This window comes from Conger conger, chromosome 16, assembly GCF_963514075.1.
Source record: "Conger conger chromosome 16, fConCon1.1, whole genome shotgun sequence".
Taxonomy (NCBI): domain Eukaryota; kingdom Metazoa; phylum Chordata; class Actinopteri; order Anguilliformes; family Congridae; genus Conger; species Conger conger.
In genome coordinates, this window is record NC_083775.1 from 39,385,953 (window position 1) to 39,408,467 (window position 22,515).

Consider the following 22,515-nt stretch of genomic DNA (forward strand, 5'->3'; position numbering starts at 1 on the left):
CCGCCATCTTAACCAGCCCAGGCTCAGCTTTACACATTTCACTCCTTGCTGTTTTTCCAAATAATTTAATTTGGTTTCTGTTTATCTTTGTAAGTAACCATAGGCTGGACCAGATCTACACAGATCTACACAAGTGAACCAACACACAGTGAATTCAGAAACATATATGCTGTATCTTTGGTTGTTTTATGTTTGGGTTGTGGAAACAGAACAGTACAGTTTCGTCAGACCCAACTTTAAGCATTAGCTTCTTCAAACAAAAACTAAGTCAAAAGGACAATTATGAGACTATTATTCTTATATTTCAGATCAGCTGCCAATTCAAGGACAAGTTGCAGTAACAAAGCATACATTTTCTAATCATATCGGACAAATCGTTTATGTAGTGTGTGTGTGTGTGTGTGTGTGCGCATATTGATGACCTACAAAGTTTCAACAAAGATTACAAGGTCAAAAATAATCAGTGAAAAAAATTGATTCTTTGTGAGTGAACAAAGGAACAAATGATAGAGAGATACGCACAGACATTGCAGTCTGCAGGTTTCGTGTGTAATGATGACACAGTTCAGAGGGTTCTGGCTCTTGTGCCATGGATGAAGGGATAGAAGCAGATGAAAGCCAGAGAGAAATGGTTGCATTAATAGGGGTAATTAAAATAGGGGGGGGGGTGTAATCAAGATGACTGTATAAAACAATCCATTGGCGGAGGATTAGTGCAATGGTGGGAGTAGGGGCATAATTATAGGGGCTCTCAGTGGGTGATTAGCAGAGGGGACAGAGAGTAAATGCAATGTCCATCAAGACAGACCGGCAGACCTGAGAGTGCATTAGAACTGCACTGAGAGGGCGAGGGAGGAGGTGGGGCCCTGTTTTGGGTTTATATATCAACACGGAATACCACTCCATCTCTCTGACAGGCACTCAGCAGATAACCTGGAAAGCGCCTGTTTTCACAGGAGGACCCATACAAATAATTTAAGTAAGTCCAACATTTAAACTAAACCCCTGCATTTAGTCCGTTTCTCACTCTGGAGCCGGCTTTCACCTGAATGTCGTTTACACTCCAGTGATTTGTCTTGCTCTGCGAGTCTCGCGCTCCTTCTCACGTGTGACAGACGCAGCTTTCCTCCGTGCTTCGTTCTCTTCCGGCCTCTGCAGGATGCGCTTAGACCGCCTCGGCCTCCTGGCGCTGTGCCTGCTGTGGGTGGCGCCACCGTGTGGCGCTTTCGGGAATCGCCGGCTGTGCGGCATTCAGCTCGTGGAAGCGCTGCTGTTTGTCTGCGGCGAGAAAGGGCTCTTCTACCATCCCGGGAGAAGAGGGAGAGAGGAAAATACACGTAAGTTAACACGCTGCAAAAATATGACTCTGCAGTGATAAGCAAGTAATGTGTCATTTGTGCATTATAATGTAGGTATTCTTCAAAATATATTAGCATTTATATCTTTGCCTTACTAAACCTAAAAGTAAGAAAACATAAATGGTATGTTCTCAATAATGTGTTAATGACGTGATTCGCATGTGTAGTATACGTAACATCTTAATACTATGAAGGATATTTCAGGTCTAGAATGGCTGGCTTCTTTTCTGTCTTGTATATAACATAGATTCCTTCACAGTGATTGTTTGCTTATATTTGTCTTTTCCTCCACTCTGTTACTGCTCCAACACAAATATGTGCAAGAAATAACCAAAGACACCTTATTAATTGTTGGAGGTCCTTAGCACTAAAGATGGTCAAGGAGAAAGATGGCAATCTGAAATATCAGCTCCTATTCTGCATTAGCCTAACTCTTTGAGAAGCCTGGAAGTGCCACGCGCAGACAAAGTAACTTCAAGGTACAATAGGTAACATTGGACTTCTAACATTGGACCAAGAGAGGAATTGCAGCAACAAACACCTTCAAACCACAACACTGTTTATCCCATCCCTTGTCTGTGAACACGCTGATGTTGAAACGCTATTGGCTGTGGCAATTAGAACCAATTTTCAACCAATGAGCTTGAATTATTGTACATTATTGTATGATGTTTTGGTACAGAGTGTCGGCCCATCAACTGCATATTTTTAAACCCAAATTTAAGGACTATAAACACAGGCAGAGGGTGAGCCTTTTTCAATGATAGGAAGGGATTTACAATGGTCTTGTTTTAACACAAAAATCTTACCTATTGTACCTTTAAGTATGTAACTATGTTCCTCTCTGGACAGTGCTGAAGTCTGCATTGGCAGATTTAAGCATGGAGCAAATTAGGCTCTAATTTGAGCCTCTCTCCATTGTTTCTCTCTGTGAGCACTGTGTAATCCCTTCTGACAGGAATCATGATGAGGGACAGCGCCTCCTTTCTGCGGGAGGCCAGAATGATCCTTGGGAGCGGAGAGGGGGCGAGGTTGAGCCGTAATGGCGTCACCAAGAGAGGGATTGTGGAGCAGTGCTGCCACTTCTACTGCGATTACTACGACCTGGAGAACTACTGCAACATATAAGGGCTCAGGAGTGCGGCGGGGAGTCAGGAGGTCTGGAGGAGGGAAATGAGAGGATAAATTAAAGAAAGGAGGTTGTGCAGAGATCAGAGGAGAAATTGAGAAAAAAGAGGAGGAGAAGAGGGATTTGTAAGGGGAGGACGGCGGAGGAGAGACACGGCAGAAAGGACAGAGGGTAGAGGCAGGCTGAGTGGGGTGGGGCAGGTTGGGTGGAGGAGTAACAGTTCAATATCAGCTAAGTGTTATTAATCAGCACTACTTATTATTCATTAGTCATTATTAATTATTTCAGCATTACTAATCATTTTGATTACAACCTGTTTGTTATTTATTTATCAGGAAATAAAAGCAGATGAGAAATCTTTTGCAATTATCTGTCTTATCTTATTCTTCTTCTAAATAACCACTGCTACCTCAAATAACCACTGCTACATCAAATAACCACGGCTACCTCAAATAACCACTGCTACCTCAAATAACCACGGCTACCTCCCGATATTTTCTCATTTTAAGGGACTGAAAACAGGATGCCTGGGCAAGATATCTGCCCTTAATAAAAAACCACCACCTCCTTCTCTCGGATTTATTGGACTGTGATTCGACCCAAAGATGGCTTCTCCCTCTCTGGGAAACCACCTACAATATAAATTTAGTAGATACTACGTATTAAAAACACAATAGTTAGCTGGCAGTTTTGGTCACAGCCACACTTAGCGAAACCCTGGAAATATGTATATCATCTGGGGATTTTAAGTGCACAATTTTTCTCGAAAATGTTGTCCACTTAGCTTTCTCATCCAGTGTAGTGAATTTATATACTCAGTAGTAGGCAAGTAGGCTAAGCTGTTTTGGACACCGCCTTACAGAAAATTTAGCCAACTTAAAGACAGGCTGAAACTGATGTTAGAGCAGCACTAGCTTCCACGATATGATGTATACACGAGTGAAATAGATGTTTAGGGGGATTTTTGAAGGGCAGGGAGTCGATTTGACTGCTATGAAATGAGAAGGGGGACATCAAATGAGAATGCACGCCAACATCAACATCATCATGAGTGCAAAAGATATTGATTGGAGGGGAATGGAAAATTGACAGACATTTCATCGACATACACGCCCATTTTCTCTTTGGTGTGAAGTATAACAATTCTTTGGAATATAAACTCACCGAGCACTTCATTAGGTATTTATTAGACTTATTTTTTATACTTACTGCTGTAGCCTATCCACTTAGAGTTATGATGCGTTGTCAAAGTAACTTAGATCACATTTTTCCCCATTGTTATGGTTGATGTGAACATTAATTGCTCCTGACCCGTATCTACATGACTGTATGCATTGCACTGCTGCCACACAATTGGCTGCTTAGATAATCGCATGAATAAGTAGGTGTAATGAAGTAAAAATGTTCATAAAAGTTATTGGTGAGTGTATATTTGAAGATTGTGTTTGTATGGTTATGAAGAATTAAATACATTAAGGAAAAAGTTCATTTTGATTTCAGCTTGTCTTTAAATTTCTAATCTAGTTTATTTAGTCTATATTCAGGAGCACAAATACACATTAAACAGTAGACAGTATGTTTAGTAACAGTCACAATAGATTTTTGAGGACATAGTATTTAGGATGCCGTTTCGTACACGGCGCGTGAATGTTTGAGTTTAACTGTCATAGGGTAGTTATAGCAAATTGTTGCTCACTGGTTATAGTGCGTTATACTCGCATTATACTCACTCCTGCCGCTTCACTGTCCACTGGGGTGCTGGTCATGTCGTAATTCGGAGTAAAAACATCATTTCCCATCAAACCTTGCGGGTCAGTTGAAGAAAGTAAAATGGTTGCCGCAATCGTAATGGGCCTGTAACTGTATTCTTGCTCAATAAATTGTTAAAGCTTTAATTTTACCCTTTTTATTATATTTTACCAGTGCCTATAAATATGTAACGAGAGGAAAAACGTATAATTGAAGGAATTAGAATAGTTTCGTCAGCCTCCAGGCACATCTCAAAGTACAGTAAGTATGTAATGTTAGTTAGCTTTGTACTAGCTATCATTAGCTTGCAATTGAGATTGCCTGTTTTATTAGCAGGCTAGCTGGTGAAGCGGATAGCTGGCTAGTTGATCTGTTCGCTTTGCATTATACATAATTCATTTTAAATAATAACCTAGCTCGGTAGATTGCTTGCGTTAGTTATATGGCTAAGTTAGCTATACAGCTCCCCAGTTACCTGCAAAACGTATATGCACGATTCTCTGCCAACATTTGCTAGCTATCTTGCGTACTAAATAGGCGACTAGCCAAAGATCTCAATGTTTATTTTGCTGGGGTGCTTGTCAGCCGGGTAGCTAACCGTACTCCACACTCGGATGCGATAAATGATTCACGGGAGTCGGGTTGAGTAAGGTATGTCACATGCATGAAAACTGACTGATGAGGAAACAGACCAATTCACCAAAACAAGGGCTTGGTTTTTTGTCATCAATGTCTCCAACACTGATCCGCTAACGGGCTTCCTTCGGTGTCGAACAGTAACATCATAGCTAACTGACTAGTTAAATTGTGCATTGGCACAGTGATATACTAACCGGCAACACACTTAACCCTTTACAGAGTAGAACCATTTCTGTTCATTGTTCTATAAGTCAATAGCTTTCAATTACCAATGGTGATTGTTGCATTCGTATTAGAATGTTCAGCTAAGAAAATGCTCATCACATATTTGTGATCTTACAGTTTAAACGGTAGTGCTGAGGATGTGCTACAGTATATTAGATCGATTAATTTTCTCGTCCCTAGATGGGAGAAGAGGACGAATTTGACCAAGTCGACGCTGGCCGCCCTAAATCAAAGGTGCTTCTGTCTGAATAACACGGTTATACAACACCACAGGGTATTTTCCCCTTTGGTGATTTGCGATGGGGAACTGGTCCCCTGTTGGGCAGTGTTTATTCTAGAATGTACATACGTTTATATAATGTCATCAACTGCATTATGTAGCACTTCCCGTGCACTCGTCCTGTGCACACTTTATAGAACCAAAAGTTATAGTTCCCAGTGTCCTGTGCACTTCATAGTTCCCGGTGTTCCATGCACACTTTATATTACCCATTGTCCCATGCACATTTTATAGTTCCCAGTATCCTGTGCACACTTTATAGTTCCCAGTGTACCATGCACATTTTATAGTACCCAATATCCCATGCACACTTTATAGTAGCCAATGTCCCTTGCACACCTTATAGTGCCCAGTGTCCCATGCATGCTTTATGGTGCCCAGTGTCCCATGCATGCTTTATGGTGCCCAGTGTCCCATGCATGCTTTATAGTGCCCAGTGTCCCATGCATGCTTTATAGTATCCAATGTTCAGTGCACACTTTATAGGTCCCCATATCCCATGCACGCTTTATAGTACTCAAGGTCCCATGCACACTATATAGTGCCCAGTGCCCTGCGCATGCCTTATAGTACCAAATATCCTGTGCACACTTTATAGTGCCTAATGTCCCATGCACACTTTATAGTTGCCAGTTTCCTGTGCACACTATATAGTGGCCAGTGTCCTGTGCATACTTCATACTACCAAAGGTCCCAAGAACCTGTGTATGATTTACAGTTCCCAATGGGTTTTCCTTATTTTTTCTTCATCCTGTTCAACTTAGCAAGGAAAAGGTCAAAGAGAGGAAGAGGGGGAGAAAGAGGAGAAGAGGGAGAGTCCGAGGCGTTGCCTGGGCAGGAGGGAGGCCCCGGGGGACCATCACAGCCAGCTTGTGAGTCCTGCTCCAGCTGCTCCAGCTTCCGTAGTTTCCACACAACCACCTTACCGTCAAAATAGTCCGTCAGTTCATTCACATTACATTATCGGCATTTGGCAGATGCTCTTACCCAGAGCGACATACAGTTGATTAGACTAAGCAGGAGACAATCCTCCCCTGGAGCAATGCAGGGTTAAGGGCCTTGCTCAAGGGCCCAACGGCTGTGCGGATCTTATTGTGGCTACACCAGGATTAGAACCACTGACCTTGCGTGTCCCAGTCATTTACCTTAACCACTACGCTACAGGCTGCCCTATGTGCAGTTCCTCTACAACAAGTTCGATTTCCGTTCCGAGATCCTGTGTTTGGCCGATGACTGTGCGTGTGTTCTTGTGTGTGCTGTGGAGGGCTAATCGCTGTCCCTCTGTCCCAGGGTTCAGCGGCCTCTGTCGTCTCAGAGTCAGTCCTTCCCCCCGTCTCTCCAAGCTGCTCCCCCCATCAATCCTTTGACAGGTGAGTGGCAGACCGAGCGAGGGATGAGTTCGCTGTAAAGGCAAAACGAGAGTTTCCTCTGTTTGACATGCGTGTTGGAAAAAGTGCATAAACATTAAAAATTTAAACATTTGAAGTAAAAATTCGTTTTCTTCCACCCCGCGGTGCGCGTTTGTGACCCTGAGCAGAAATCCACTAATTCAGTGCAGGATCTCACTCACTCACCCATAGGCTGTTGTAGCCCATGTGGCACTGCTCACCAGTCCCTGACTGGGGGAAAGGGGTGCAGCGAGAGGTCGCACTCCGGGCCTGAAAGGTCTTTTACCTTTACTGCACAGGCAGTCGCTCACAGAATGAATGGAGGTCAGTGATGTATTAGCAGCTGAGCATAACGCGGTGTAATGTTAGCAGCTAACGTTAGGCAGTAATGTTTGTTAGCTAAGATAGATTAGGTAACCTGTTACTTTCACCAGGTAGGTGGTTATAGCTAGTGTTATATTTGGTAAGTTATAGTTATTGAGTACTTTAATGTTAGCCAATGCCTACTACTTGTGCTACCATTTCTGGACACTGAAAATCACCTGCTCCTGTTGTGCGGAGAATGCGCCGTGGGCCTTTTATATTTTCTGACAGTTTTAATGTTTTTAAAAATGTTTTTTAAAGCTTTTTACTCCTAGTTTTGTGATTTACTTTTAATGGATTAATTTGTGACAAGAATTATATTCTAACATTCTGTGACAATGGAGGAGTGAGTAAAGATGTGACCTTCTCGTTGTTTAATTTGAAAGACGTGGTGGTCCTCTCCAGCGTGAGTGAGTGAGTTTGCGCTCTCTGTTTCCAGTGTCGATTTCCATGTGGAGCTCACTGCTGAAGTGAGACTGGAGGGTGGGTCTTCCTTTGCTCTCCTGTCATCCGTCAACTCTGCTGTACAAACCAGGAAGTCAGGTAATTCACCCATTATGGAATTGGAGCAATGCCAAATCAGAAGACCAAATTTAGTTTAAAGCTTATGAAGACAAATTAATTTAATAAGCATTATGCATGTCAAGAGCTTTGGAAAAAAAAGAAGTATTTATTAAGATAGATAGATCATTATATTTATAAATTGAGACACTCAAAGCGCTTCCAGTGATGAGGGGGAAATTCGCCTTGACCAGCACCAATGTGTGGCACCCACCCATTTGCCAATTATATTAGGGGATGAGTAGGTGGCAGTTGAGGGGTTAGGAATTTAGCCAGGGATCCCAGAGTGTCATGGGATCTTTAATGACTACAGTGAGTTAGGACCTCAGTTTACAGTCTCATCTGAAAGATGGTGTCTCCTACTACACAGTGTCCCCATCACTGCGTTGGGTCATTGGGGATAATCTGACCAGAGGGAACATCGTTCCCTTTTGGCCCACCATCACCACTTCCAGCAGCAACTTAGTTTTCCCAGGAGGTCTCCTGTCAAAGTACTAACCAAGCCCACACCTGCCTAGGTGGAACAGGAGCAGGGTGCATGATGGTAAATTAATAGATCTCATGCACAGCAGTGGGAAACATTTGAAATAACAAGTGCTTGTAGGTTAAAAATTCAATGGGCAGTAATATGCTACTAGGAACAAATAGCCTATACAATAAACAAATTGAGTAAAATGCATTGATTACCTATGAGTAAGTGCAAAATGACCTTTTATCCAGTGCACCCAGAGTATTAATCTCTTCCCTCTATTGGCCAGGTGCCTTTACTCATCGACTCCCCTCGTTGTTGAACCATCCCTCCCTCTCGTGGAGACCCAGACTGAAGGGACACCTCGTGGACACCTGCCGCTCTCCCTGCCGGTCTCCTGCCTCCCTCCTGTTAAGGCCCTGCGACATTTCCAAAAACCCACCTTTGGAAAGGAGGACCCCCGCTGCCTCTCCGCCCGGCGTGGTAGTCGTGCCCAACAAAACTCCTCGCCCTTCATCCCCGTCGACCCCGCCCTCCTCCGCCCCCTCGTCCCCATCGTCCTCCCCTTCTTCTGCTTCCCCTGACGGCACGGTGGCCAGTTACCACGATGACAGCCGCGCCCGAGGTGGGGGCGGAGCGGTCGCCAATGGCACTGGGGACCCCGTGTCCTCCACCTCGACAGCCCCGCTTCTTCCGCTCTCTGACCCCGCTGTTCACACCTCCTCTGCATCCTCTCTTCCCACTTCTGAAGGCGAGCAAGAGAGCATGGGCCTGTATGACCCTTTCTGCCCACTGGCAGGAGAGGAGGAGGAGGAGCAAGATGGAGATACAGGGGAAGAGGGGGAGAAGTATGACCCCTTTGACCCCACGGGCTCTCCAGACTCGGAGATGACCAGGGAGCAAGGGGCTGAGAGCGAGGGAGGGAGCAGGGCTGAGAGTGAGGGAGGGAGCAGGGCTGAGAGCGAGGGAGGGAGCAGCCCAGACAATGAGAGCAGGGAGCCAAAGCTGATCCCCGGAGGGATGGAGGCAGAGACAGAGGAAGAGGAGGATGGGCGAGGCATGGAGGGGAAAGACACGCCTCCTCCAGACCCCACCCACCCACCTGCATCCACATGCACCCCCTCTCCACCTCCAAGACACAGGGAGGAGAGGGAGAGGGAGGCAGAGAGAGCGGACAGGAAAGGAGCGACGGAGGGAAGGAGGCACCGGAAAGAGGCCAACGACTCGGACAACTCGGAAATCGAAGAGGGCGAAATCGTAGGGGTGGGCGAAAAGGAGAGGCCCAGAGAACGAGAAAGGGAGAAGAAGAGGAAAAGAGAAATGGGCAGGGACAAAGCCTTCCTCCTGTCCAGCCCCAAAGTGGAGAGGATCTTGCGTGTCCTGGACGGGGACGAGTTTGTGTCGGTGAGGGCGGAGGGTGACTGGCTGGCGGGCGGAGATGGGGACAGTGGTGGAGGCTCGGCGATGTCTGCCCTGGGCGATCTGAGGACCAAACTGCTCAACAGGCGAAGAGAAAGATACCGGCCCTGCCCTTCATCTTCCCTCTCTCCTCCACCGCGGCCTCCTAGCCCTTCACACCTCCCTCCCCTCCCCGCCCCTTCGGAGAAACGCAAGAGCAGGAAGTCGTCCATGGACCCCATGGAGCGGGAGAGGCACAAGCGAAAAGACGAGCAAGGGGAGGAGAAGGTGGCGAGGAAGAGAGGGAAGGCAGGAGGCAGTCAGGAGAGGAAAAGAAAGGATAAAGGGAAGGATGTGCAAGGGAGGCAGAAGGAGGGAAAGGAGAAGGAGAGCAAGAGAAGGAGTAGTAGTAGGAGTGGCAGCCAGAAGAGGAAAAGAAGGCAGAGCTCCTCTCCGTCCCACTCTCGATCCTGTGCCTCTTCCCTCCATGAGCGGAAAGGTCAGCGCTCCTGGTCCAACCACTCCGAGGACCGGGATCGGGATAGGGATCGCAAGAAGGAGAAGGAGAGGGAGAGGGACCAGGAGAAGGAGAGGGAGAGGGACCAGGAAAGGGAGAGGGACCAGGAGAAGGAGAGGGAGAGGCGGAGAGTTGACAGGGAAAAAGAGGGAGGCGGTGATGGCATGAAGAGCAGGAGAAAGAGAGAGCGAGAGAGGAGAGGGGTAAACGGGGAATCGCACAGCAGGGAGAGAGGGAGTGACAGCAGGAAGAAGGGGAGGACGAGCAATCAGAGCAGCCGGGAACGAGAGCGTGACCTAGAGAGGGACAGGAGGAGTAGGAGAGATAGGCGACCCGTCATGCCCCCCTCCATCCAGGACCTCAACTGCTCGGACCTGTACGCCATCAAACGCACAATAACAGTCACCACGACAACCACCACCACCACCGTCCCCGGGTCACCTCGGCCACCGAAGGCTGACCACAGCTCCCCCCCAAGGACACACGAAAAACCCCGCAAGAAGAAGCAAAAGAGGAGGCAGTGCCCGGCGGAAGAGGATGAGGAAGAGCACAGGCAAATTAGTCTTTGCCGGGACCTGTCTCTCACACCGCCAAGGCCGCATTCCTGCGACTCGGACCGCTTTTCCGACAAACTGCCGGCCGAGGGGCTGTCTGTGGACGGGGAGGCCCTGGACTCAGACTACCTCTCCCCGGAGGACTCCCCCCTGCCTCCCCTGCCTCCCCTGCCCCAGGCTCTGCCCCCTCACTCCAGCCCCAAGCACAAACCCAAATCCCAGAGCGGAAGGCGTGCCAAGAAGAAGTCCCAGCTGAGCAAGCAGGTGGATCCCTCGGGAGCCCCCTTCAGAACCAAACCCAGCAAGGACCACGCATCCCTCTCTCCTCCGCCGTCTCCCTCCTTCCGTCCCACGTCCCTACAGCCTGCTCCCTTGCCCGTCAAAAAGCGGCGGAAATCGGGGAAGGAGAGGGAGAAAGGCGGGAAGAAGGAAGGTAGCCGTTCAGGCAGCAGCAGGAAGAGGAAGCTGCAGTCCAAGGTGTCGGTACTCGTGCGAGATGGCGTGAGCAGCACCACGGGCGTGCTCGGGGGGGTGGGGAAGCTGGGGGTGCTGGGTGGCGTTGGTAAAGAACTCTCTGTCCCGGCCGGGGGTGGCAGCGGGGGGGTCGTGGGGGGTTCCATTGCGGTTGTGTTCCGCAGAGACAACGAGAGCAGGTCCCCATTTCTCAAACCCTGCTCTGATCCCATAGCGATTTTGGGGAGGAGCAGTGACATAGGCAATATGCAGAGGCGGTGCACCCTGGCTCCCCCTTCCTCCCAGCTCTCTGCCCTCAAACCCAAGAAGGCCAAGCCCAGCTCCACCACCTCGGCCTCTTCCTCCTCTGCCTCATCGCCCTCCTCTTCCTCTGCGACGAGGCCCAGGCGGAAGCAAGGGAAGAGAGGAAAAGAGGGCAGGGAGAAGGGAAGAGGCGGACCTGCGGAAGAGGGGGAGGAGCTAAGTCGCGACGGAAGCTGGGGCATGTCGGGAATGGAGATCCAGGCAGGAGTCGCAGTCAGCTCCAAGTCCTGCAGCCCCCCTCCCTGCCACCCCACCTTCACGCCTTTGTCGTCGCCTGCGAGCAATGCTGTGCCCTCGTCTCCGCCCCTAACGCCCCTGCTCTCACTGCCCCCCTCCCATGACACGCGACAGTCCACGCCCGACTCCCAGACTGTCGACAGCAGCTGTAGGACCCCCGAGGCCTCCTTTCTTTTGGAAGACTGCATGTCCCAAACCCAGGTCACCCCCCTGGCCCCCTCTTCAAATGCCCCAACCAGCCCCCTGCCTCCGCAAACGTCGCTGGGTGGAGCCTGCCAGTCAGTCGACCAGAAAACCCCCCCCGATGAGCAGAAGGCCCGATGTTCCCCACCCTCCTCTTCTTCCTCCTCCCCCTCCTGCTCTATACCCACCTCCCTCTCTCAGTCCCTGCCTCCCTCTGCCACTGACCCCTCCTCTTCATCCGTCTCATCGTCCACCAGCAAGCCGCCGCCCCCGCCTCCACCCCCAGCACCGCCCCTCCCCTGGAGCCTGCAGACGGGCGTGGACTGCACAGCCGGGGGAGTGCTGGCCTGTGAGTATATCATCTCCCTGTGAGTATCTCATCTCCCTATGAGTATCTCATCTCCCTGTGAGTATCTCATCTCCCTCTTCCCCCCTCCATCACCCTGTCTGCCCTGGGAAACAAGGGCAGTGTCAGTATGTTTACACATTTATACATGCTGGCCATTTTAAATTAAGAGGCACTTCTGTAATGTAATGTAATGTAACTTCTAACTTACTAACACAGTCTTTTCTGTTTAGTTAGTTAAATCAGGCCTTGTATTTCTTCCCCTTTTCCCTTCTTTGGGGGGTGGGTGGCGGGTTGCAATTTCAGTGGGGGGGGGGGGTTAGACTGATGTAGGTGGCTGTGGTACAGTACATGTGGGGGGGGGGGGCCTTTGGAGGGTGGTGTCGTGTGAAAAGTCGACATGGGGCGACGTGGCTCAGGCAGCAAGAGCAGTCGTCTGGCAGTCGGAGGGTTGCCGGTTCGATCCCCTGCCCGGGCGGTGTCCCTGAGCAAGACACCTCACCCCCAAATGCTCCTGACGAGCTGGTTGGGGCCTTGCATGGCAGCCAATCGCCGTCGGTGTGTGAGTGTGTGTATGACTGGGTGAATGGAGAAGCATCAATTGTACAGCGCTTTGGATAAAGGCGCTATATAAATGCCTGCCATTTACCATTTACCAAAAGTATGAAAATCAACACAATAATTTCACCCATGATGTCATTCCCTCCCCTGCAGTGACAGCGCTCCTGTTTAAGATGGAGGAGGCCAATGTTGCAGGCCGGGCCAAAGCCCACGAGTTCATTCAAGCTACCAGCCAGGTCAGACACTGCCCGGCTCACCACTCTGTTTACAGTTCTCTCTGAATGTGCTGGTAATGTGCAATATTAGTCTTTCGCCTAATCTTTACCTTATATTTCAGATTCTCTCGCAAGCAAACCAGAGCCAATCCCAGCACCCTCCTGCTTCCTCTTCATCGTCCACTTCCTCCTTGCAAGCCCCGTCCCTTCCGTCTCTGCCCCCACCCCCTGCCCAGTTCATTCTCCGTGGATCCCTCCCATTGGTCGGCAGTACCAAGCCCGGCCTGTCATTGGGCAGTGGTTGTGCACAGACTCCGCCTGCCCCCATGCATATGGGGCCATCAGGAGGAACTGGAGGATCAAGTGAAACTGGTTGGGACAGTGAAAGCAAGGACCCTGATAAGGTTAGTGTCTCCTGTGTTTTTATTTTTAGTTCCCCAGGGCAAGTAAATATAGGCCTGGGTCACACAGAATACATGTCATGTTGGTCAGCCTCATCATCCTATCTTGCTCTGTTTGGTATGTTTTTTTGCTTTGTGTTTTTGTCCTTTAGTTTTTACACTTAGTAAAGTACCAAGGCATGCAGTCTTAAGTACAGTGTTGTGCACTACGAACTGAGATTCTGTTCTTTATTTATTTTTTAAATTATTATTATTATTTTTTTTTCAACCCTGGAAAAGTCGTCTCTAGTCCTGGAGGATCGCATAGAGCTGGGTGCGGATAGCGAGTGGGGTCTCTGCAGGGCGACATTATTTGGAGACAAACAAAATCCACAAGCCTTCCCTGAGGATACGCTAAACAAAAGATACAGCCTTGATTCTCAGTGGATGGAATATCCACACCCATGTTATGGGAGGGTGATAGGCCTGAGTCCCATAATTCCCCAGTTTATGAATAAACTTTGGTGTGTTTGCTTCAGGCAAGTGGTGCGAACTGATCCTGTAGTAAGTCAAAAGAACTTGGGACAGATTCTTTGTAGGTAAAATGACTATAATCAAATTATCAGGCTCTTGTTAGATAAGATTACAGTTGAAGGATCAGTTAAGGATAAGGTATAATAGAGAATATTTGTGTGTTAAAACATTGTAACAAGACCACTATAAATCCCTTCCTATCATTTAAAAAGGCTCATTGACATGTTGACTCACTCGGTTTCAAAATATACTGGGTGCATCTCAAAAAATTTGAATTTGAAGTTCTTAGATCGGCTTCGCTTGACAATCGTCTCAAGGCTGCGGTCATCCCTGTTGCTTGTGCACCTTTTCCTACCACACTTTTCCCTTCCAGTCAACTTTCCATGAATATGCTTAGACACAGCACTCTGCGAACAGCCAGCCCTTTCAGCAAAGACCTTCTGTGGCTTACCCTCCTTGTGGAGGGTGTCAATGAGTCTTCTGGACAACTGTCAAGTCAGCAGTCTTCCCCATGATTGCCCGACCAAGTATTGAGTGCATAAATGAACATACTTTTCAGAAGGTCAACATTTCTGTATTAGAAATCCTTTTTTTGATTGGTCTTATGTAATATTCTAATATTTTCAGATACTGGATTTTTTATTTTCATGAGCTGTAAGCCGTAATCATCAAGATTAAAACAAAAAAAAAGGCTTTAAATATTTCACTTTACGTGTAATGAATCTAGAATTTATGAAAGTTTCACTTTTTGAATAAAATTATGGAAAGAATTTATTTTTCCACAATATTCAAATTTTTTGAGATGGCTCAAGATCACTGAACAATCTCCTCAGCCGTCATGAATGCTGGGGGACGTGGTATTTGCTGAAGAATTCACACAACTGGTACTTATTTTTGCCAACAGTGCCCCCTGGCTTTGTTGGTGTTGCCCTGTGCCATTCTGGTTGCTTTATGTTTTTTATATCCATCCATTATAAGCCTTTGCTACTCAGGTACGAAATATGCTGCTCAAGTACAGTGCATACTCTGCTATGGGCTCAATGTTGCAGACACTGCCCTTTTTTGGGTAGGTGCTCAGAGCTGTTTGAGAAAGCCAGCGTTCACTGAGCAGGTCAGGACATCCACCGTCGTGATACCAGCTAAGCCTTATTGCAGGTGTTAGGTTTCGTCAAGCCAGCTGACACAAAGAAACTCTTGGTATTTAATGTTCCTTCATAGTATGTCCTCAATGGATCATAGTAAGTACAGCAGGTGATAGTAAAAGATTCAGTAGATTGTTTTAACCCCTTAAGTGTCTTCAGCAGGTCTGGGCTGGTGAGGGGTTTTTGCATTCATTCCTTTTATCAGCCTGCAGTTTTCAGTCACTATGGAAACAGGATATAACGGCTCTATGTGGGTGGTAAAACAAGTGTGGGGGGGGGGGACCTCAACTTCTCTGGAAATCCACATGCTACAAGAAATATGGTCATGTCAGTGTCCTTTTCATGACACGTGTGCAGTGGGCCAAAAGCATAAGAGTTTCTCATTCTAAAAGTGTCCTAACTCAGAGAAACGTTGATAGGATATCCATAGTTTTAAGCGTTATGGGCGTTAAAGAGTAATTTCACTCTCTGTGTCTTGGTGGGGTAGGTGTATCCATCTGCATAAAATATTCTCTATGCAAATTATTTTTACTCAGTTTAGCTGCATCTGGCTTATAAACCTGTCGAACTAGGTGTTGGAGGTCATATCAACATTCAGCTATTCCATGGGCTATTTCTCACCTCAGGTGTTTTCAGAAATATACACTCAGTGATCACATTATTAGGTAGACCTGTACACCAGCTTGTTATGTAATGATGGTCACATATTTCCAAATGTTTTGGGACAGTACAACAGCTGATGGACCAGGTAAACAGAAACTGAAACGGAGGGGACAGCTGTCTCCAGCACAACTTCAAAATTCTGCCGGAGGCCCCAATTTTCCTAGGTCTAAGTGCACGCAAATATTTTTAGACAGAATCAGTTTCAATAACAGTCATATCACGTTCAGTTATGCTATTTTTCAAACAATATTTGTTGTTTATATTAAAGTAATAGGCGGCACAGATGGTGCAGTGGGTAGCACTGCTGCCTCACAGCAAGGAGGTCCTGGGTTCGAATCCCCGTCGGCCGGGGCCTCTCTGGAGTTTGCGTGTGCTCCCGGTGTCTGCGTGGGTTTCCTCCGGGTACTCCGGTTTCCTCCCACAGTCCAAAGACATGCAGGTTAGGCTGATTGGTCTAAATTGCCCATAGGTATGAGTGTGTGAGTGAATGGTGTGTGTGCCCTGCGATGAACTGGCGACCTGTCCAGGGTGTATTCCTGCCTTTCACCCAATGTATGCTGGGATAGGCTCCAGCCCCCCTGCGACCCTGTTCAGGACAAGCGGGTTTGGATAATGAATTAATGAATGAATGAATGAATATTAAAGTCATGTTTATCAAAGTGGTTGTAGAAGCTATTCAACAGACACAAGTTGATACATGTCGTGTGGAGCAGAGGACTGTTAGCACTGATCTGGCCCTCTCGTGCAGTCCTGCTGTCCCCAGTCCTGCTGTCCCCAGTCCTGAGGCAAACTGCCTTTTATTGCCCTTAATAAGTGGATTTACCCACTTTTTCAAGGTCCGTTTTTATTCATAAAAGCTTGCTATTTCTATGCCAATGGCGTTCTTCGAAGTCCACGGCTTGCTGTTTGGGAAAGATTTTAACCATTTTAGGCGGCACTGGTATTCTCACAGAAGGCGATGTATGCACTGATTCCCTCTGTGGCGTCATGCAGAGGGCGGTTAAAAATGAAAACGTGGGAACAACATCGCACTGCTGCCACAGAATTGGCTGATTAGCTGATCGCATGAATGAGTAGGTGTAATAAAGTAAAAATGTTCCTAATAAAGTGCTCGGTGAGCAGCATGCAAACCAGCGAGTCGCCGCAGTGTAGCGCCACTTCTGGTGGAAATAAACGTGATCTGCAGTGTAATCACGGCAAGTCATACAGTAAGTACGGCAGGTTATAGTCTCAAGTACATCAAGCTAGATTTTTACATGAAGCAGGTTCAAATCTTAAGTACAACAGGGTGTAGTCTTAAACGGGGACTAGGGAGGAATGATTTTTCCTTTTGCTTCGTTCTCAACAAAAGGGTAGGCTATAATGTGTCTGTGCCAGCGTTCAGCCCACATAACTTAAAGGAATAGCGGTTTGAAACTAAATATAAAAAATATTAATAACATTATCATGATTGTGTCTAAACAAGGAAAGTGCAACAAAACTCTGAATGGGACAATTCCTTAAAGAGGAATCACAGGTATGCTCCACTTTGCCTCTCTTATTGGGTGGATAGGGGAGGAGCTTTCTTAAAGCCATTCCCCTAAGTGAGCTTTCCAGCTACAGTGCCCAAGGGCATGACGGATTTGGACCGCACCAAATTTTGTTCAATGAAAAGTTTTGTTCTTTTTCATTTGTCTTCTCCTGACCGTACAGCAGGTTAGAGTCATAGGTACAGCAGGTTAGAGTCATAGGTACAGCAGGTTAGTGTCATGGGTACAGCAGGTTAGAGTCATAGGTACAGCAGGTTAGAGTCATGGGTACAGCAGGTTAGTGTCATAGGTACAGCAGGTTAGTGTCATAGGTACAGCAGGTTAGTGTCATGGGTACAGCAGGTTAGAGTCATGGGTACAGCAGGTTAGAGTCATGGGTACAGCAGGTTAGAGTCATAGGTACAGCAGGTTAGAGTCATGGGTACAGCAGGTTAGAGTCATAGGTACAGCAGGTTAGAGTCATAGGTACAGCAGGTTAGTGTCATAGGTACAGCAGGTTAGTGTCATGGGTACAGCAGGTTAGTGTCATGGGTACAGCAGGTTAGAGTCATAGGTACAGCAGGGGAAGGAGTAGGGGGGGGCAGGGTTAGTCCAAGGCAGGTGATCAAAACGAGACTGGCCTGGATTCAACGTTTGGCCTTAATTTAGATTTTGAAATGCATGTTTTTTTTTTCTTTTTTCTTTTTTCCTTTTTCCTTTTTCCTTTTTGTTTTTTTTTTACGTTCGCTTAACTGTCTCATTGAAGACTGAAGCCAGCCCTGCTGTTTATCTCTGGGGTAAAATATACGGTGAATGTTGATTGACGGAGAATTGTATTGTCGGAATTCAGCCATAAGGACTTGTTCGGCAAGTGGGTGCGGCCTCGAGTAGACAAAGGCGACCGCCTAATTAGGTCACCCAACCAGTAGGCTGAGGTACTGTTATAGATGGCACTGATATCAGCGGCATTTCAGCTCATACCTGGTAGACTGGCCGGTCAGAGACGGGGGGTGCGAGGACATGGTCAACAAAGATTGTAGGGACAAAATGGAGCCCGTTTAACTGTCCCTGCTCTGTCCTCAGTACCTGAAGAAGCTGCACACCCAGGAGAGGGCCGTGGAGGAGGTGAAGCTTGCCATCAAGCCTTACTATCAGCGCAAAGACATCAACAAGGACGAGTACAAGGACATCCTGAGGAAGGCCGTGCACAAGGTGGGCGGCCTGTAGCGTAGCGGTTACGGTACATGACTGGGACTTGCCTGTAGCGTAGCGGTTACGGTACATGACTGGGACCTACCTGTAGCATAGTGGTTAAGGTACATGACTGGGACCCACCTGTAGCGTAGCGGTTACGGTACATGACTGTAGCGTAGCGGTTACGGTACATGACTGGGACCCGCCTGTAGCGTAGCGGTTACGGTACATGACTGGGACCTGCCTGTAGCATAGTGGTTAAGGTACATGACTGGGACCCACCTGTAGCGTAGCGGTTACGGTACATGACTGGGGCGGCCTGTAGCGTAGCGGTTACGGTACATGACTGGGACCCGCAAGGTCGGTGGTTCGATCCCCGGTGTTGCCATGATAAGGTGTTGGTGCCTTTGAGCAAGGCCCTTAACCTGGCATTCTCTCCTGCTTAGTCTAAATCAACTGTAAGTGGCTTTGGATGAAAGCGTCAGCCATGTAATGTAATGTAATATAACTCTGCTGCAGGCACAGACCCCTCATGTTCAGAGTTGCAGTAGTCCTACACTAGAAGTACTATGTTAGTATTGTATTAGTAGTGGATGTGTTTCGTTTTGATATTGTGTATGAGTATTGTTGTAGCATATGACAGGGCTTAAAGTTCTCAGGCACTCTGCCTGATTTCAGGCTATGAGCAGATTTAAATTAATATTCTACTTAATTCAGTGCATTGTACACATTTCCTCCTGGACAAATTTTCAGGCTCACAAATCATTCTTGCTTTAATCCCTGATATGAGTAGTATACTAGTAGTAGTGTATGAGTAGTTGAGTAGTGCAGTAGTCGTGTAGCAGTAGTAGTGTATGACTATTGTTGTAGTATACAGTCCCCTCCAAATGTATTGGAACAGCAAAGTCAATTCCTTTTTGCTATACACTGATGACAATTGAGTTTGAGGCTAAAAGATCCAAATTTCATCTTTTATTTTGGGGGATTTTTTAAAATCTGGCTTTGTTAAACAACTTAGAACATATCATCTTTTGTATTGGACCGCCCAATTTTTAGGTGTGCTAAAGTATTGGAACATGTGACTGACAGGTGTTTCTTGTTGCCCAGATGTTTCCTGTTGGTTGAACAATATTTTGTTCTGAATGTCTGCCTTTGGTTTTACCCTTGACCTTAACCCATCTGAGCATGCATTTCACCTCCTGAAGAGGAGATTGAAGGGAAAACCGCCCCTTAAACAAACAGCAACTGAAACAGGCTGCAGTAAAATCCTGGAAAAGCATCCAAAATAAGAAAAGAATGTCAATGGGCCGCAGGCTTGATGCAGTTATTGCAAGCAAGGGATATGCTACCAAATATTAAAATGTTATTTACTTTCATTTACTTAAATACTTTCTGCTCCAATACTTTTGCTCACCTAAAATTGGGTGGTCTGATACCAAAAGTGCTATGTTTTAAGTAGTTTCACACATCTAGGTGTAAATGCCAGGAAACTAAAAGCTGAAATTTTGAACTCTGGCGCGTTCATCTTTTTATCTCAACCCCAAATGTATTCAGGGTATTGCAAAAACAAAGGAATTGGCCTTGCTGTTCCAATACTTTTGGAGGGGACTGTATGAGTAGTATAGCAGTAGAAGTGTATGAGTATTGGTGTCTCGGTGGCGCAGCCTGTAGAGCACTGACCGCATGCTCATTGCGAGCCGCGACGTCGGCGGTTCGAATCCGACCGTCTTACTATTTGTCTTTCCCTCTCTCTCGCCCCCATTCATCCTGTCTCTATATACTGTCCAATAAAGCTGAAAAAGGCCTAAAAAATATCTTTAAAAAAAAGAAGTGTATGAGTATGAGCAGTCAGAGGGTTGCCGGTTCGATTCCGCCCTGGGTGTGTCAAAGTGTCCCTGAGCAAGATAACCCCTGAATGCTCCTGATGAGCTGGTCAGTGCCTTGCATGGCAGCCACTCGGCGTTGGTGTGTGAGTGTGTGTATGAATGGGTGAACGAGAAGCATCAATTGTACAGCGCTTTGGATAAAAGGTGCTATATACAGTACTGTGCAAAGGTCTTAGGCACCTGTATAACATTCTGTACAGATAAGATTCTTTCAAAAATAATTCAATGAAAGGTCCTAAATAAACGTACTATACATTTTACATTACATTTGAGTAATTTGGCAGAATAGTTAAAAACTGAATCAAATCAATATTTTTCGTGACCACCCTTCGGCATTAAAACTGCATCTCTTCTCTGAGATGGCCAACGCTGTCCTGCAGTTCTATAAGACAATCAGCAGGGAGGTTGTTCCAAGCATGTTGGAGAACTTGCCACAGTTCTTCTGCAGACTTTGGTTGGCTCCTTGCTTCTGATCTCAGACAGCCTTGATCAAGTTTTTATGTAAAAAGTAGTCGATTGCTTACAGTAATATGTTACTTTTTAAAATTAAATACAAAAGTGTCTCTAAAATCTTTTGGAAAATTTATATTTGGAAATCTCTGATGTGTTCTTTTATACTAACACACACAAAAAGGCTAGGGTGCCTTAGACTTCAGTACTGTATATGCCAACCATTGATCATTTAGTGTGTCAGAATCAGTGACGACCCCCCCCCCCCCCTCTGCCCTCAGATCTGCCACAGCCGCACTGGCGAGATCAACCCCGTCAAGGTCAGCAACCTGGTGAAGCTGTACGTCCAGAGGTACAAGTACTTCCGCAAGCACGGCCGGAGCATGGAGGAGGAGGAGAGGGAGGGAGAACAGACTGTGCTGTACTCCTCTTCCTCCTGATGCGCTCCTCTTCCTCCTCTTCCTCCTCCCTCCCGCTCAGCCCCGCTGCCCGTCGGTCCGGCGGTCCCGGAACCTTCCCCGACTTGGTCGGCGCGCCTGAGACTCTTGCGTCCGTTCCTCGTTTGTAATTCCGTTCCTCGTTTGTAATTCGCCTACGGTCGGTTTTACTTGTCTTGCTGTACATTTGTATTGATAGGAAAATAAAACTGAGCACACCGACAGATGCACAGTGTGATAGACCTCACTGTACGGAGCAAATGAGGAGGACATCGAAGACACTAGATCAGTGCCAAGAAGCAAAGGACACTAATAAAGCTACAGAACGCTCCAGGGGCTCAAATTCAAGTCACTTATTCTTCTCCTCTTCTTCAATTTCTTGCTCTATTTCCCACTATTTTAAAACGTGAATAAGGCAAATGGAATGTCCTTGCTCCCTCAAACATCAGTTCGAAGCCACATCAGTTTGGGGGAGAGGTGGACCCACATATCGATCATTTATGTCAGTCTTTTCCAAAAAAAAAAAACTTCCACAAAGGATGTGCTGATGTTTTCTTGCTCAAAGGGAAGGGAGCTCCTGGATCATTTAACTGGTTGGAATGTCCTTAAGGATGGCTGACCTCGATCGATTTCAGGGTCAGGAGCAAGGACAGGAAGAAAGAGGTGAAGAATAAGTAATTGGAATGAGTGCTCACCCTCCCTCTCTCCCTCCCTCCCTCTCTCCCTCCCTGTCTCCGTCTCTTTCTCTGGGAGGTGTGTGGGTTTTGTCATCAGTCGGCTGTTGGCTGCTATAAATGTGGTATGTGACATGTTGCCTCAAGTCTCACTGTCTCATTATTGACCGGTGGGTCAGGTTCAAGGGGGGGGAGGGTGCATTATGGTTTTGTGGGGGTGGGGGGTGGGGGGGGGTGGGTTTCGTATGACCATATAAGAATTTGAGAAGACGCGTCCCATAAACACATGTTCTCTCAGGCTCCTGGTCTGGGAGGAATTGGGACAGGATTGTTATGCTAAAAAAAGGAAACCTGAATAGACTAGATAAAAAACAATTGAAGTTCACTGCTCGTGTCAAGAAGAGGCCACTCCTGCTCAGAAGCCCACTGCCTGCACGGCTGCAAGGTTCATGGTTTAGGTCCAAGTGTTGCCATGGGATTGAAATATATATGTGGATTTATATATAGATATAATAAATAGTATTTGCATGCAAAAGGTCCAAACTGCAACCCACGGCAATACCACTGGAGCTGCCAAAACTGACTATCGGTGACGTCATTGTCAAGACTGCAGGGGTTTGTCTCTCTTTCACACACACACACACACACACACACTCACACACACACACACACACTCACTCACATACACACACACATAC

The 22,515-nt window shown here is 47.0% G+C and overlaps 2 protein-coding genes across 2 annotated transcripts; both read left to right on the forward strand.

Moving 5' to 3' along the window:
- The first annotated feature begins 863 nt into the window (after positions 1 to 863).
- On the forward strand, positions 864 to 2,593 carry LOC133115437 (insulin). The gene is made up of 3 exons (XM_061225352.1): positions 864 to 979; positions 1,159 to 1,337; positions 2,317 to 2,593. Exons 2-3 carry the CDS (start codon positions 1,160 to 1,162, stop codon positions 2,484 to 2,486), a joined length of 348 nt encoding a protein of 115 aa, XP_061081336.1. The 5' UTR covers positions 864 to 979; position 1,159; the 3' UTR covers positions 2,487 to 2,593.
- Positions 2,594 to 4,311: 1,718 nt separating this feature from the next.
- On the forward strand, positions 4,312 to 21,957 carry scaf1 (SR-related CTD-associated factor 1). Its single transcript, XM_061225265.1, has 10 exons — positions 4,312 to 4,497; positions 5,281 to 5,334; positions 6,145 to 6,252; positions 6,671 to 6,750; positions 7,571 to 7,674; positions 8,451 to 12,176; positions 12,888 to 12,970; positions 13,072 to 13,353; positions 18,260 to 18,388; positions 20,988 to 21,957. The coding sequence occupies exons 2-10, from the start codon at positions 5,281 to 5,283 to the stop codon at positions 21,144 to 21,146; spliced, it is 4,725 nt and encodes a 1,574-aa protein (XP_061081249.1). The 5' UTR covers positions 4,312 to 4,497; the 3' UTR covers positions 21,147 to 21,957.
- The last annotated feature ends 558 nt before the right edge of the window (positions 21,958 to 22,515 follow it).

What these genes read in the sequence shown, in the direction of transcription:
- LOC133115437 (XM_061225352.1), top strand. Translation starts at nt 1,160, where the DNA reads ATGCGCTTAGACCGCCTCGGCCTCCTGGCGCTGTGCCTGCTGTGGGTG. An exon ending in AGGGAGAGAGGAAAATACAC is followed by an intron (nt 1,338 to 2,316) that starts GTAAGTTAACAC and finishes CCCTTCTGACAG; the next exon opens with GAATCATGATGAGGGACAGC.
- scaf1 (XM_061225265.1), top strand. Translation starts at nt 5,281, where the DNA reads ATGGGAGAAGAGGACGAATTTGACCAAGTCGACGCTGGCCGCCCTAAA. An exon ending in CCCCATCAATCCTTTGACAG is followed by an intron (nt 6,751 to 7,570) that starts GTGAGTGGCAGA and finishes CTCTGTTTCCAG; the next exon opens with TGTCGATTTCCATGTGGAGC. An exon ending in TCATTCAAGCTACCAGCCAG is followed by an intron (nt 12,971 to 13,071) that starts GTCAGACACTGC and finishes CTTATATTTCAG; the next exon opens with ATTCTCTCGCAAGCAAACCA.